This window comes from Saccostrea echinata, unplaced genomic scaffold (assembly GCF_033153115.1).
Source record: "Saccostrea echinata isolate AGI-Se365-2 ecotype Australia unplaced genomic scaffold, CSIRO_AGI_Sech_v1 ptg000028l, whole genome shotgun sequence".
NCBI lineage: Eukaryota > Metazoa > Mollusca > Bivalvia > Ostreida > Ostreidae > Saccostrea > Saccostrea echinata.
This window is the reverse complement of record NW_026889777.1, coordinates 4,865,182-4,878,907: the sequence shown is the minus strand read 5'-3', so window position 1 is coordinate 4,878,907 and position 13,726 is coordinate 4,865,182. Positions and strand designations below refer to the sequence as shown.

General features: G+C 32.2%; 1 protein-coding gene across 2 annotated transcripts; it reads right to left on the bottom strand.

Moving 5' to 3' along the window:
- Positions 1-2,135: 2,135 nt before the first annotated feature.
- Positions 2,136-4,950, bottom strand: LOC133193650 (uncharacterized). 2 transcript variants are annotated; one of them, XM_061329605.1, is made up of 3 exons: positions 4,906-4,950; positions 3,165-4,436; positions 2,136-3,104 (listed from the first exon to the last, which is right to left on the bottom strand). In XM_061329605.1, exons 2-3 carry the CDS (start codon positions 4,414-4,416, stop codon positions 2,473-2,475), a joined length of 1,884 nt encoding a protein of 627 aa, XP_061185589.1. In that variant the 5' UTR covers positions 4,417-4,436; positions 4,906-4,950; the 3' UTR covers positions 2,136-2,472. The 2 variants fall into 2 exon arrangements, with proteins under 2 accessions (XP_061185589.1, XP_061185588.1); XM_061329604.1 differs by having other exon boundaries at positions 2,136-4,436.
- Between the last annotated feature and the right edge of the window lie 8,776 nt (positions 4,951-13,726).

The window sequence follows — 13,726 nt, the reverse complement described above, 5'->3', positions numbered from 1 at the left end:
TATGTATTTTGCCTTGATGTTTCCTTTTTCATCATTCTAAGCTATCTCTAAATGTTGGTTCATGGTTTTGAGATAATATGTGATAAACTACTAGTATTTGAAATGCAAAGTCAAAAATGTGTGTGAAATATCTATTAACGTTAAGAGTCAATATTTACATAACCTTAGTGCACTGATTATTAGCACTTGTTATAGTCACTTCTAACACAAGATGTAAACGGATATGGCAAACAAAAGGTTAGAAGTCATTACACTATAGGTATATTTTAAATGTCAATGCATAAAAAAAGCTTAATCAAAATTGTTGATTTCATTACAGTAAACTATACACAGAGAAATTATTTTGATTCAAACAAGTTTTAAGGAAAATGCATAAGAGGAGACAGAATTTCACTAAAAAAGAAAGCATATAAATCCTTTTAAAAAAAATAACCATCCAAATATTTTATCAAAAAAATTATTTAAACTTTCTTGAATAGTGTGTAGGGAGGCGGGGGGGGGGGGGGGGGAGGCAGGGTGGTATTTTGCATTCATTAAATATCAGTGTAATTGAATGTAATTGAAAATCGATTAATTAAGTTACAATTACATGTAACTGAACATCTGGCCAATTACAAATTTTTTTCAATTATAACGAAATTTGTAATTAATTACCGTCAATTACCTTTACACACTACCATTACCCCCCATCCCTGCTGAAGTGATGTAATCCTAGCCAAAAAGATTTTAAATAAAATGAATGGATTGATGTCACTTAAAAAATGGCAGGAAGCTATGGAAACAAGCAATTTAATTCAAGTATTCAAAAAACAGAATTGCAAATACGTAAGATTCTAACTAAATATCAGCAGCTGCATGGGCAAAGAGGTCAATCATAACTGAAAACAGGAAAGAGACTTTATAAATGAACTGAACTGGCTGTCCATAGAGGAGATTAAAACACTTATGTAACATCGCAAAAACTCTGAGAAAGAGATCTGGTAAAACTCGGTAAAAAAAATATGCTAAAGCTATAATGTATACATGTGGATCTAGAGGAACACTAAATAGATGGGCCAAATACTGGTAACGATCTAATATAGTCTAGAAAATGTATTGAGAGATGGACGAACCAGGTTAAGAGCGGTCAGAATCTTCACAGACCAAAAAATGCACTACGCGATCTTTTATAAGCAACTTGTACAGTGGCAACAATCACTTCACTTCAACTTTAACCATTTTGAAAAAGCAATTGATATCATCACAAAAAAAGTTTTATGGAAACTACTAGGATATAAAGGAATCCCAGTTAAGATCTACAACGTGATAAAACGTGACATCGTACAAAGTCTAATGAACAAGAGAACTCTTATTACTAGAATCATTTATTGAAAAAAAAAAAATAGTTAAACAAGGTTTTCCCTTATCGCCTACACTATTCCTTATAGCTAGCGGCCGGGTAACAAGACAGCCTCTTACAAAAGTGCAAGATAAATTCAGCCCCATTTGGTTGGAGAATATTCTTCCTAGACTTCATGGAAGACCTTCCATTTCCTTCTCACACTCTAACAAACAGGACAAACAAGAAAAAACAGATGGGACAGGAGAAAGGGGGGGGGGCTAAAGATTTATACCAAGAAAATAAAGTTTATTTAATACAGGCTTTTGCAATGCTAAGTTTAGCACAGAAGTCTAGAACAACGTCAGATAACGCCAAAATTAGAATATTCAACACCAATATGAAATCCGTCTTTCTTAACATCTTTACCCTAAATACTGTCCCCTTAATGGCATTTCTCCTCTCTTTAGTCGCTCTTTATGAGCACATGCATCAACAGATCTGTCTTGGAAGAAGGACAAACATGGAAGCAGCTGGTATGAAATTAAAGGTGCTAACATTTTCTTCGCCATTTAAGTAATGTGTTAAAAAAAATCTTGTTTGTGATATGACTCTTGAATAATGGGAGGGGCTGGTTCCCCTTTTTTTTCAGAAAAAGTATTTTGTTGCATTTCAATTTTGTGTGGAAATTCAAAGGTCGACTGCCAGAGAAATTACTATTGAATAATTAAGATTAATGTTTTGATTTTTTTTACTTAAAAAATTAAATTACAATTCATGAAAGTCCAATCAAAGCAAGTAAGTGTATTCATATTTGAATATAAAGTTTAATTAACCTGTTTTCAATAAAAATACGAACACACAATCACAAAGACATATACAAGCAATTCAACACCAATACAAAGAATTTTCAAAGAGCTAGTACAGTATAATAATTATGAACCATTGAAAATCTTTACATACATAATTTTTTTAACCTAAAAGATATTGAATTCATTTGCAACATACACAAACAACTACATGAACCTGGAACATGGCGTCTCTATGGATTTCTTTCTCTAGAAGCTACATGCACTTCCTAGCTAGTGAGCAATTTTGGGGGAAAACTACTAAATACAAAGCAAGCTCAAATAATATTATACATCAATCTATAACTAAAGAGTAAGTTGTGGGCCTTGAAAGGGACGCTCGAAATCAAATGGTAGTTGAAAATCGTCACGTGATGCATACGGCGAGGAATTCGGTGGCCTTGAGTCTTGATTAGGTCGTAGTCCGGGTAGAGAATCACCAAAGAAAGGTCGACTATGTTTTAATGGCCGAAAAAGTGGATCCTCTAACTTTCTGTGAGATAAACCTTCCCTCATTTGCAAATGAAATGGAAGATTGGGTGATCTTTTAAAAGGTGCCATATCAAATGAGAAAATTGGGTCATCAATCAGCTGTTGAGGTATTTTTGGTGATCTTCTTGGAAAAAGGGGCATTGCATGAGGAGGAAAGTATCTTCTATTAATTGGTGGCGGTATGAGAAAAGGCGAGTTTACCCTAAGGGGTAATTCTTCCCTATATCTAATAGGTGATGGTGTTAATGGCTTGGGCATAGATCTTGGAAAAGGCCCTATGTTACCAAATCGCAGTGTTGGAAATGGTAATGGTACATGGCGAGGTAAGTGGCCTCTATATCGAGAAGGTGGTGGTGGGAAAGGCAAAGGGGCTCGAAAAGGAAAGTCGTCTTTAAATCCAAATGGTGGTGGTGGAAATGGCAAGGGCATCCGTCGAGGAAAGTGACCTCTAAATCCGAGTGGTGGTGGTGGTGGGAATGGAAATGGTACACGGCGAGGAAAGTGGCCTCTAAATCCAAATGGTGGTGGTGGGAATGAAAACAGTGCATGTTGTGGAGAGTGTCCTCTAAATTCGAATGGCGGGGATGGAAATGGAAACGGTGCACGTCGAGGAAAGTGGCCTCTAAATCCGAATGGTGGTGGTGGTGGGAATGGAAACGGTACACGGCGAGGAAAGTGGCCTCTAAATCTGAATGGTGGTGGTGGTGGGAATGGAAACGGTACACCTCGAGGAAAGTGGTCTCTAAATCCAAATGGCGGCGGTTGGAATGGTAAAGGTCCACGTCGAGGAAAGTATCCTCTAAATCCGAATGGTGGTGGTGGGAATGGAAAAGGTGCACGCCGAAGAAAGTGTCCTTTATATCTATATGGTGGTGGTGGAAATTGCAAGGGCACACGACGAGGAAAGTGGCCTCTATTTCTGAATGGAAGTGGTGGGAATGAGATGGGTGCTTGACGTTGTAAGCGCTCCTTATAAGCAGGAGAAGGTGGCGGGAATGACATTGGTATATGCCGAGGTAAATCACCTTTGTTTCGAGGAGGCGGTGATTGGAATGGTAAGGGAATAAATTCTTCAAGGTCAGGAGGTTGAGTTAGAGGTTCAGGTTGTGTGAACTTTTCAAATATCGTACGCATCTTCGTTGGTTGTGATGGAAAATTCTGATTTGTACGTGGGAGTGGCTGATTCCTTAAACCCCCATTATGGATTAGTGGAGCCGAGGGTGATCGAATGGAATTTCTAAACCTTGCTGGTGGCCTTGGTAGATTTCTGTTGCGCGCCAAATGTGGGTTCATCAGTGGATTATATGTACCTGCACCCTGAAATCCATTTTCTACTTCAAAGTTTATGCCATTTGGTCTGGAATCATCGCCATTATGAGGTGTTGCTGATTCAAAATTTGACATCAAATTATTTTGTGCATAATTGTTGACGTTTGGTTGGTTTCTTCTCGACATAGATGATTTCCTATAGGAACCTGTAATAGGTGGATCGTTAGAAAGGATATTGGTTATATCAGGTTGTTCCAGACTATTTTTCAACGGTATCCCATCTTCACCTTCACCTGCAAAACTCTTTATCCCACGATTCTGCTGAATGGCCTTTAAAAGATTCCGACTAGGACTGAATGGATTGTTAGAAATTTGGAGTCCTTTTGGTGTGTTCCAGTCATAAGGAATAGATCGCACCTCATCTGTCAGATATAGATGCGGGAGTTGGAGGACCGTAAGGAAAAACAGCAACTGTGTCACATTTGACATAGTGCTTTATTTTTTTTCTTCTAAAAAACAAAAGAACGTAAAAAAAATAATCGTCTTTTAAATACGTTTTACATAACATCATGTTACGTATATCCAGCAAAAGTTTTTTTTAATGAAGAAGAACCTGAACTGATATAAGTAGTCGTATATAATTTCATAGTTTTGGAAAATGTTGAAAAATTTGGAGAACGTTCTTACAAAATGTAGAATTTGGTAAAATTGACAGATAAGAGGCAAGTGTGATTAATTAAAGGAATTTCATATCATCAGAAGTGCAACATAATTCAGTTTGTATAAGAAATAAATTTATAATAAAAGTTATACCAGCTAAAAAAATTTTTATCAATAAACCAAGAATCATGTAATTAATACAATGTAATATGAAAGGATCATGAAAAGTTTTACCAGGCAAATGAATAAAGAAATCATGTTTATGTTATCCATTATAAAGAGTTCTTAAAATAATAATTTGCAAAGTTACCTGCTTACCTTAGATTATTCAATTTGTATAGTCTTATAAAGTGAGTATCACGGCTTCATTTGACAACTCTTAAATTCATATGTCTGTTTTTTTCACAGAGGAAATTCTTATATATTAAACATTTGCATACATTTGCATAATTTGCATTACTTGACAATATTTAATATTTTGTAATTTACATTTGTAAGATGCTAATTAACGGTGGTTATTGATGGATAATGCATAAGGGTCAAGGCAACAAAATGTCTCATTACAATTCCCCTCTACATGTACATGTCCTTTTGAGAAAAAAAAAATAGAATTTCAAAAGAACTGATAACCATTAATCATTTCTTGTGTTTTGAAAAAAATCTTCTTTTTTCATCGTTGTAATCGATAACATCTAAAACTAAGCATGGAAATACCATCGAAAAGGAAAAAAATAGCATACATTAGATTTATACAGTATGTCTATGGCTTCGTAAGCTTGGATTTTATTGCTAGGTCATTTTACATTGCTGCTCTCGTCAGATGCACATATTTCATTTCTTTGATATTCTTTCTCCCTATTTTTTTAAAATCATATTTTGATAATTCATACCATTCGATCTCAAATAACGTTTTAGAAGTTGGAGAAATAATAAATATTAATTTTATCCTTGATTCGAGGTCAGTTCAAAAGTGGTTGCTTTTCTGAAATCTGTTCACCTACACTGCAAACTATAATTTATAAACGAAAGTGAATAGAGGTCATTGAATTACCTGAGGTAAAACTTATCCTGAGGTAAGTAAGGGTTTTAAAATTGTGGAAAAAAATATAATCTACATATTTTTTTAAATTTCATTTTTTACTTTGAGACAGGATGCCATTATTTCACATGTATCTTTGTTGTTTTATTGTAATATTTGGCATTAACAATTAATCAATTAATTAATTGATTTATAAACATACATAACCTATTGCAGACAAGGGCTTGATAGTTTTCCTCATTACTACACTTTTAAGTGTACATCTAATTATCATAACTACGTAAACAGACGTGGGAGAATGCTAAAAAAATACAGGTGTAGTTTAAAAAATTCCTTGAAGAAAATGTATGACATAGTGATACATGTATATAAATAAAAAAAAAAACAAGTTTTTAAAACTTAGGTTTAATACATATGTGGCTATTAAAAATATATAATACATGAAGATATTAAATAGGAAAACAAAATATAATTAATAAGGCATATATTTGTTTCTGGTGCCTTTTTTTTTTTTGACAGTTTACGACCGTTCATCATAAAAGCCATTTCCACATGTCAAACATAGAATATTAAATTAGATTAAGTATTTAATTAAGTTAATGAAAACTAAAACAAATATGTTTATTTGAAAAGTTAGGAAGATCATCCATTAAAACCAGAAGAAATCTGAAATGTATAAACCAAAGCAATAGTAGAATACCCTGTACTTTAATTTTACCAACTTATAGTATAATTTAATTTTGTCAACTTTCTTATCCGTATTCTGTTGAATTAATGTGAAAACCATTACCTCTTCTGATCATAACAGAGAAAGAAAACAATGAATAAATTGTGTTCCTCTCTCATGCAACCTTTTCTGTCTTTTAATCTTTTATTCTAAAGGTGAATAGTTGTTTACAGAAAAGAGGTGTTTTGTTTTGACGAAGTTAATCAACCTCTAATAACCCTGAATAATATATTTTAATATTACGAAAGGCTAAAGGCTTCACACTGTAAACTTTTATAAAATTTAAAATGACACTCAAGATTTTGTTATTATGATTAAGTTCATGCATGTACATGTATAATTTAATTGTAAAAACTGAGATTGACTGCCTTTACAAAACTGAAACTTACGCAAACAAATACGTTACTTTGCACTTTTATGCCTTTTTGAAAACATCTTTTTTTGTCCTTAAAAAAATAATTATTGACATTTGAATGCAAATATATTTATCTGACATTCAAAAGTAATCAAGCTGATAGAGGACATGGCATATACAAGTCCCCCAGAATTAACGAAATAACATTTTCTATGAATACTGCATACATATTCAATTGTAGACTACAAGGTGAAATACAAGTATGTTTAAAAGCATCATAACTCAAAAGTGTGGATCTTAAGGTCAAACTTATTCTGGATTTATTATCTAATATCCTCCCTCCGTAAATTCTACCAGTTTGATTTGTTATTTTGTATGTATGTATTTTTTCTTGCAAATGTAGGAGGAGTCGTTTTGGTTTTTATTGCTGTTAAGTGGTATCACAAAATCACTTAATGAAAATAAAAAGGTCTCTGAGAAATTAAGTCTATTGTTGTAAAATTTATTGTACATACTCTCTAATATAATTACGTCACTAAAATATTGTACTCTCATTGTTTTTGATATATAAAACAAATTTACTCATTTATCCAGTCGTTATAGATTATTAAATGCATTTACGATTTCCTTCGGGCAAAAGAAATCAGAAGTATTTATCTGTTCATCTATATACTAGACCGAGTTTGGCATTTCCATGATGACAAGAAGCTGTTTCTTATTCTTAGATAAGTATAAAAAGTGAATAGGTGATATCATGTATTCATTTCGATTAGGTGACCAATTCAAAACATCATACCACCGATAAATACTGATGATTTTTAGTAAAAATCATCAGTATTTATCGGTGGTATGATTTGTAAAAAATTTTTACAAATGAAGATACATTGCCGGGTTCAGCAACTGCTCTGCCAAGCCCCCATCTTTACTCCTCACAAAATAATAACTGCTGTATGTGTGAAGGAGAAACTTCAGCATATTCGAAGAGTGGTGTAAATCAAACGTGAATTCTCAAAAACTCCAAAGATCTTTAAAAAATTTGAAAATCACAAAATTTTTCAAAAGACAGTATCATCAAAACGTGTAAGTTTTTTTACACTTTATACTTGCAGTTATTCAGATAAATTTAAAAAAAAAAACCTAGGCTTTTTGATATCATAGACAACCGATTCTTTAAATAAAAATGGAACTCAAAAATTTTCATATTTTGTGATTGGGCATCTACAAAATTACTTTGTTAAAATCACTCTGATTCTACCCATAAGTACTCTGGGGTTGTCATTAAAAGGATGCTGGAGTTCCTAATTGAAAACATCTAGTATGTAGTCTTTTTAGACCAGGTCTTCCAACATACTGTTTGAATTCCGTTGGATAGTGATTGTGTTCCTTAATACCCGACCTGTTTTTTATACTAGTATTTCAATGAAGCAGAATTTATTCAACATCGTCTACATGCGAAAGAGTGCTGTGGCCTTCACCTACACATTCAGATAATATCTTATATCGATAGCGTTTTATCAATTAGTAATACTAGTAGTTACTTCCAATGACATTCACATGTCGGCTCGATATATCTATATGAATTTGAAATAAAAGATACCACAGAGTCTGCCACATCTGTTTCATATTTGGATGTCTTACTGACTCTAGACGATAAGGACCAACTAATAACTATGACGAACGAGGTCAGCTTTTCCTTCGTCAACTTTCCTTATTCATGTAGTAATATTCCGTACCTCCTGTATATGGTGTTTGCGTCTCCCAACTTATTCGATACTCAAGAGCATGCTCTGAGTACGATCAATTCTAAACCGAGACAAGCTGCTAACAAATAAGAGAGTGTTTCATGGATTTCAACAACCCTGTATAAAGTTTGCGTTTTGAAAATCTACGGTCGTTAAAATGACCTTGTTTGTAAATACAACCCATTTGTCTGACATGTTTCATACTATTTGTTAAGTCATTGCTTTTCATAATTAGACTAAGGAGTACTCCTTCTACCTGATCATTACATAGCGCTCACGGCGGGTGTGACCTGTCAACAGGGGATGCTTACTCCTCCATTGCACCTGATCCCACCTCTGGGTTCCTAGGGGTCCATGTTTTCCCCCTTTTCAAGATTCATTCATGTTTATTGCAGTATGAGGTTGATCACTGTTCATTATCTTCCCCTATTACATTTTTCTCATGATCTGGATTGATAATTTTTTTGAGTTATTCAAATTTAGTGAAAATTTATTATGAATTTATTAAATAGAAAACTGCCATCATTTGGACTAGATTTGTACTAAATAATGAAAAAAAGCTTTACTTATACACCACATATTAGACCAGAATTAGAATTTGTTTCCTTTTAATGGGAAGAATAATATGGGTGATACTGAAAAAAATGAACCATGTGCTGCAGTGAAGCATAAACATGATGGGAAAAAAGTGCAAGATTGATAATATACAAATTTTAAAATAAGGTATTTCCTGAATATCAGAGTTATATTCCATCATTCTTTCAAACTCGGTGGACCGAGGGAAAAAAAACTTTGAAATGCATGTATCAGATGATTCGAGACATCGAAATTAAAATGCATAAAGAAAAAAGTGACTGGGATTTTTAACTCACGTCGAAAAATCCATGGTATTCGAGATATAACAAAGTTCAAATGTACTAGTATGGAATGAACAAAAAATTCACGATATTATAGCATAGCTATAAATTGAGATAACAAACTTATGTCAGTTTTTTTCCTGTTGCTGCTGAAAAATGGAATTTTCTCACCTTATAAATTATGAACAGTTTCAGTACCTTAACTTGAAGTAATAACCATATGTAATCCTTCTTACTTAACTTAATTGTGGAAATCACTGCTTGAAAAATATAGAATAATATATTATATATTTACAACATATAAGACTTCATCCTAAATGTGTGTTAAAGAGCGATCTTTCCGGATTTTATATCATGGACATTTTCCACTTTTCAACAAGAGCACAGGGGAATCATTCCCCTGTGCTCTTGTTGAAAAGTAGGAAATGGTCATTTTTATTTATTGCCATGTCATAAATGTACCTGTAAAAGCCATATTTTTTCATAAATGTTTTTGAATTTTTGAATGTGCACACTATTTTCTATTTACAATCGGTCTGTGTATTGTGTGTGTGTTTGTAGGGTGGTGGTGCTGATGGGGGTTGGGGGTTCACTGCCCCAGATAATGAGTAAGTACCTTTTCATTTGTTCAATGATTTATCAAAAAAGTTTTTAAAAAAATTAAATTAGCCTGATGCATTCCTTATTTATAGAAAAACAGAATTCGTGTTTTATGCCTGCAACTTATTGAAAAAGTGAAACCACTTTAAGTTACATTTAGAGTTACAAATGACATGAAATATTTCGTCTTCAAATCTGTGTCCTGTATCTGGAAAATGGTGGCTATATTATATAAATGTAGACATATAGAGAGAAGGGTATATCATCCAATTTATACAGCTACTTTAAACAACTACAAGTAAAATCCTGATTGTAAAAGCATATGATAATATACATTGATATTTTTAATCAGATTTATCTAACATTGGTATAATCGAAATGACATGTTTATGTCTATATGAATTATTGAAAGGATATCCGGAATCTTCCATATCCGGTTATAGGGCTGTTGTTTTCCTGCTTGAATAAACTGCGAAATCATCGGCTATATACGTGATATAGAACCTTAGTTTTCAGTAAGAATGTGTTATACACTTTTCAACGTATAAAGAAATAAGTATCTACCTGTATTTTGCAATAAAAATTAAGAATACTTTGTCGAAAAAGGGATGTTCTTTTTTTTCTTTTAGATGTGATAGAAACACGTTAACTTAAAAGTTCATGAATGCATTCATTTCTCAGTATTAAAACATGTACAATCATGTATAATATAACTTAGTTAGCACGAAAACATACTTAAATAAATCCTCTCATTAGACATGTTAGATCAGAAATACATGTGCATGTTAATCATTTTTTGTGTCCTAATTGCTTTATTTTTGATGAAGGTTGTAATCGTCAACTCAATCATAAAATATAAACAAGAATATAGAATGCATGACATTTTTAATTGCAGTAGAAGACTGATTGCTCAATTAATGTATCCCAGTGTAGATCTGAGTTCATATAACTATGCTATAAGCCAAATATAGAAATGATGCATTACTATATCTTCATATAAGCTAGATAAGTATGTCATGATCAGATCGATGCATTAATTTAATTCTTTTCATAAAAATAGAAACAGTCTAGTTATTATTTCAAATATGATAATCATACTTTCAAAAAAATGAAGGCTTCTTGGAAAAGTTCAATCATTAAGAATAAAATAATTACAAAACTTCACGATTAAAATGTTAATGTCGTTCGGCAAAGAAGAAAACTGTGTCATTTATTCGCTTCCCGTCTTTAAGGAGAAAATGGCCACGACACGACTTGACAAAGTCTGGAAACGTTCTTTGCATTAGCATATTTGTTGCTCGTATTGTTTTAAAATAAGAAAAGTTTTACTTACTTTAGTAGCAAGATGCTTAAAATTTTGTTTTATTTAGAAATAAAATTTCATTATGAACGAATAATAAAACACTCGGTAGAGTCATTTAAAATGAATATATATATATATATATATAAATATTTTGTGATAACAAAAGTTTCGGAATAGCTACATGTAAGAGAAGTTTTGTTTTGTTTTCCCCGCAAAAAGGCGATGTTTTGACCTGTTTTCAACATGTCATCGAAAATTGTGTCATTCCAAAGATGTTTAAATTAAGGATTAATGATAAAAGGATAAACATATTTCCTGTTGTTCAGTAGGAAGTATTATTTTACTTAACATCACTAAACGGAATAAACCGCTGACCAATAAGCAACAGGGTAAACATGATAAAGGTGAACATAACGAGTAATCACAATCTTACAAACAATACAAATCGTGAACAAGGAAAAATACGGTGGTTTCAGGTACCTAGGAGGAGTAAATATCTCCCGTCGACCTGTGACACCTGTCGTGAGCCCTCAGGTAAAACGGAGTGCATAATCTTTAGTAAAAAAAAATAGTATGAGAATAAGAGCCAAACAATTCATATGCAACATGTGAGTCAAAATTGACACAACAAAATGTATTTGCAAACAAGGTTATAACAACCAAAGAAATGCCGACTTTATACGAGACTGATGAAATGCCTGTAACATCAACTTATTGGTCAGCTGCCTGCGGTTTGAAAATTGATCAGAACATGGTCTTATACACCGAATCAGTTTGGAGACACCATATTGTAGGTGATAATTGAATAACTTTACATTCAAGAAGTTGACGATGTAATAAATGATATACCGTTTGTCATATATTATTAATTAGCTGTTCATTTGCAAATATGTTTCAATATTTATTGGTTGTAATTTTGTTAAAAGTGTACATTGTACCCTAGGGGTCGATTCGAGTTGATCAGTGTGTATTCATACCAATAAAGGATGTCCAATATCTTTCCACACCCAAATACAAAATTAGTACATGTAAATAGCAAGTAAATCTCAACATGCAGGATTTTCTTTCTGTAAATACAGAATTGACATAGAACGGAAAAAAATTTTGAGTGGTGCGTTTAAAAAAATGAAACGACCAAATGTATAATGACTTTTTCTCATTAACGTGATAGTGTATTCTTTCAAAGTGTTTAAATGCTTATGCATGCATTCTCCCGATTGTTTTTATTGTTGTGAAGTAATAAAGTCCTTAATAAACTCCTGATAATATTGTCAAAACAGCATAATACATGTTTTTGAGGGATTATGCGTGCTTCCATCTTTTTTCATATCGCCTTGTATGCAAATAACAACTGACTTTATCCTTGTTCGTTGAAATTAATGATTTTAAAAACCGAATCCTAGATGCAAAGTTCTATCTGACCATAAACCAGTTTTGCAATTAAAATTTATTTTAATTTTTATACAATCTTTCCATATATTGGCTGAAAATTTTCCATATTTTTCAGTTTTAAAGTAATAAAATTAAAAAAAAAGAAAGATAATTAATAAGCAAAATTAGATTCAGCCCTTTTTTTTTGTTATATCTAATGAAAAGTTGTTAGTTTTTCTACCGCTAAGTTTGTGATATTCCTATCTAGATGACATTCATCTTTAATTACTTAAATTAAAATCAGACTTTATGAATTAATACACTGTCGACAAAATCCAATAAAGAACAGTTTGGTTTGTTTTGTAGGGCGTTGATTCTTGCAGTCGCCGATGTGGAACATTCTTATTATAAGTGATCATGTACTTTTGGTACATTACGTGTGTGGTTTCTTTTCTTCAGGAATCAATACATACATTAGTAATAAAAAAAAAGTCTGTTTAATTTATGATGAAGAAAGGATTTGCTTATTTCTTTTTTAATTTTCTAGAAATGAATGTGCATTTTTTCCTTCATATTTATTCATATGACATTGCAAACCTTTTCATTTTTTTAGAATGATAAAAATAGGCCTCCTATCATTCCGAATAGATATGTACGTTGCCGATCAGTACACAATTTAGCTTCTTTGAGGCCATGGATGTCCATGACCTTACTAATGATATCACTTTCTTAAAACCACAACTAGTATTTATATTCTATTTTTAACATAAATTGCATGTATGCAAGTTAACTGCCACTTCATGATTTTAAACATATTATAAGTAAATTATTTATTTATTGTTCTTAAATAACGTTTATATTTATCTTTTTACTCTGTGACACTTAAGGTATTAGTTTTCTAGAATTATAATTAGCACTTTATAAATTATCGTAAAAAATAGTTACATGTATATATAAAGATTGTGAAGCTTAGCAATTGTAAACCTTAGAGAGTTTTACATGGATTAAGTTTTCCTAAAATATATTTATCATGTATATGGCGGCATATCTTTGCAACAATTTTATGTTCATATCGACTTGTCAGATGTTTTGTGTAATCTTTTCCAATATTTTTGTCAGTATTTCAGATCTTTATGTCGACTTTT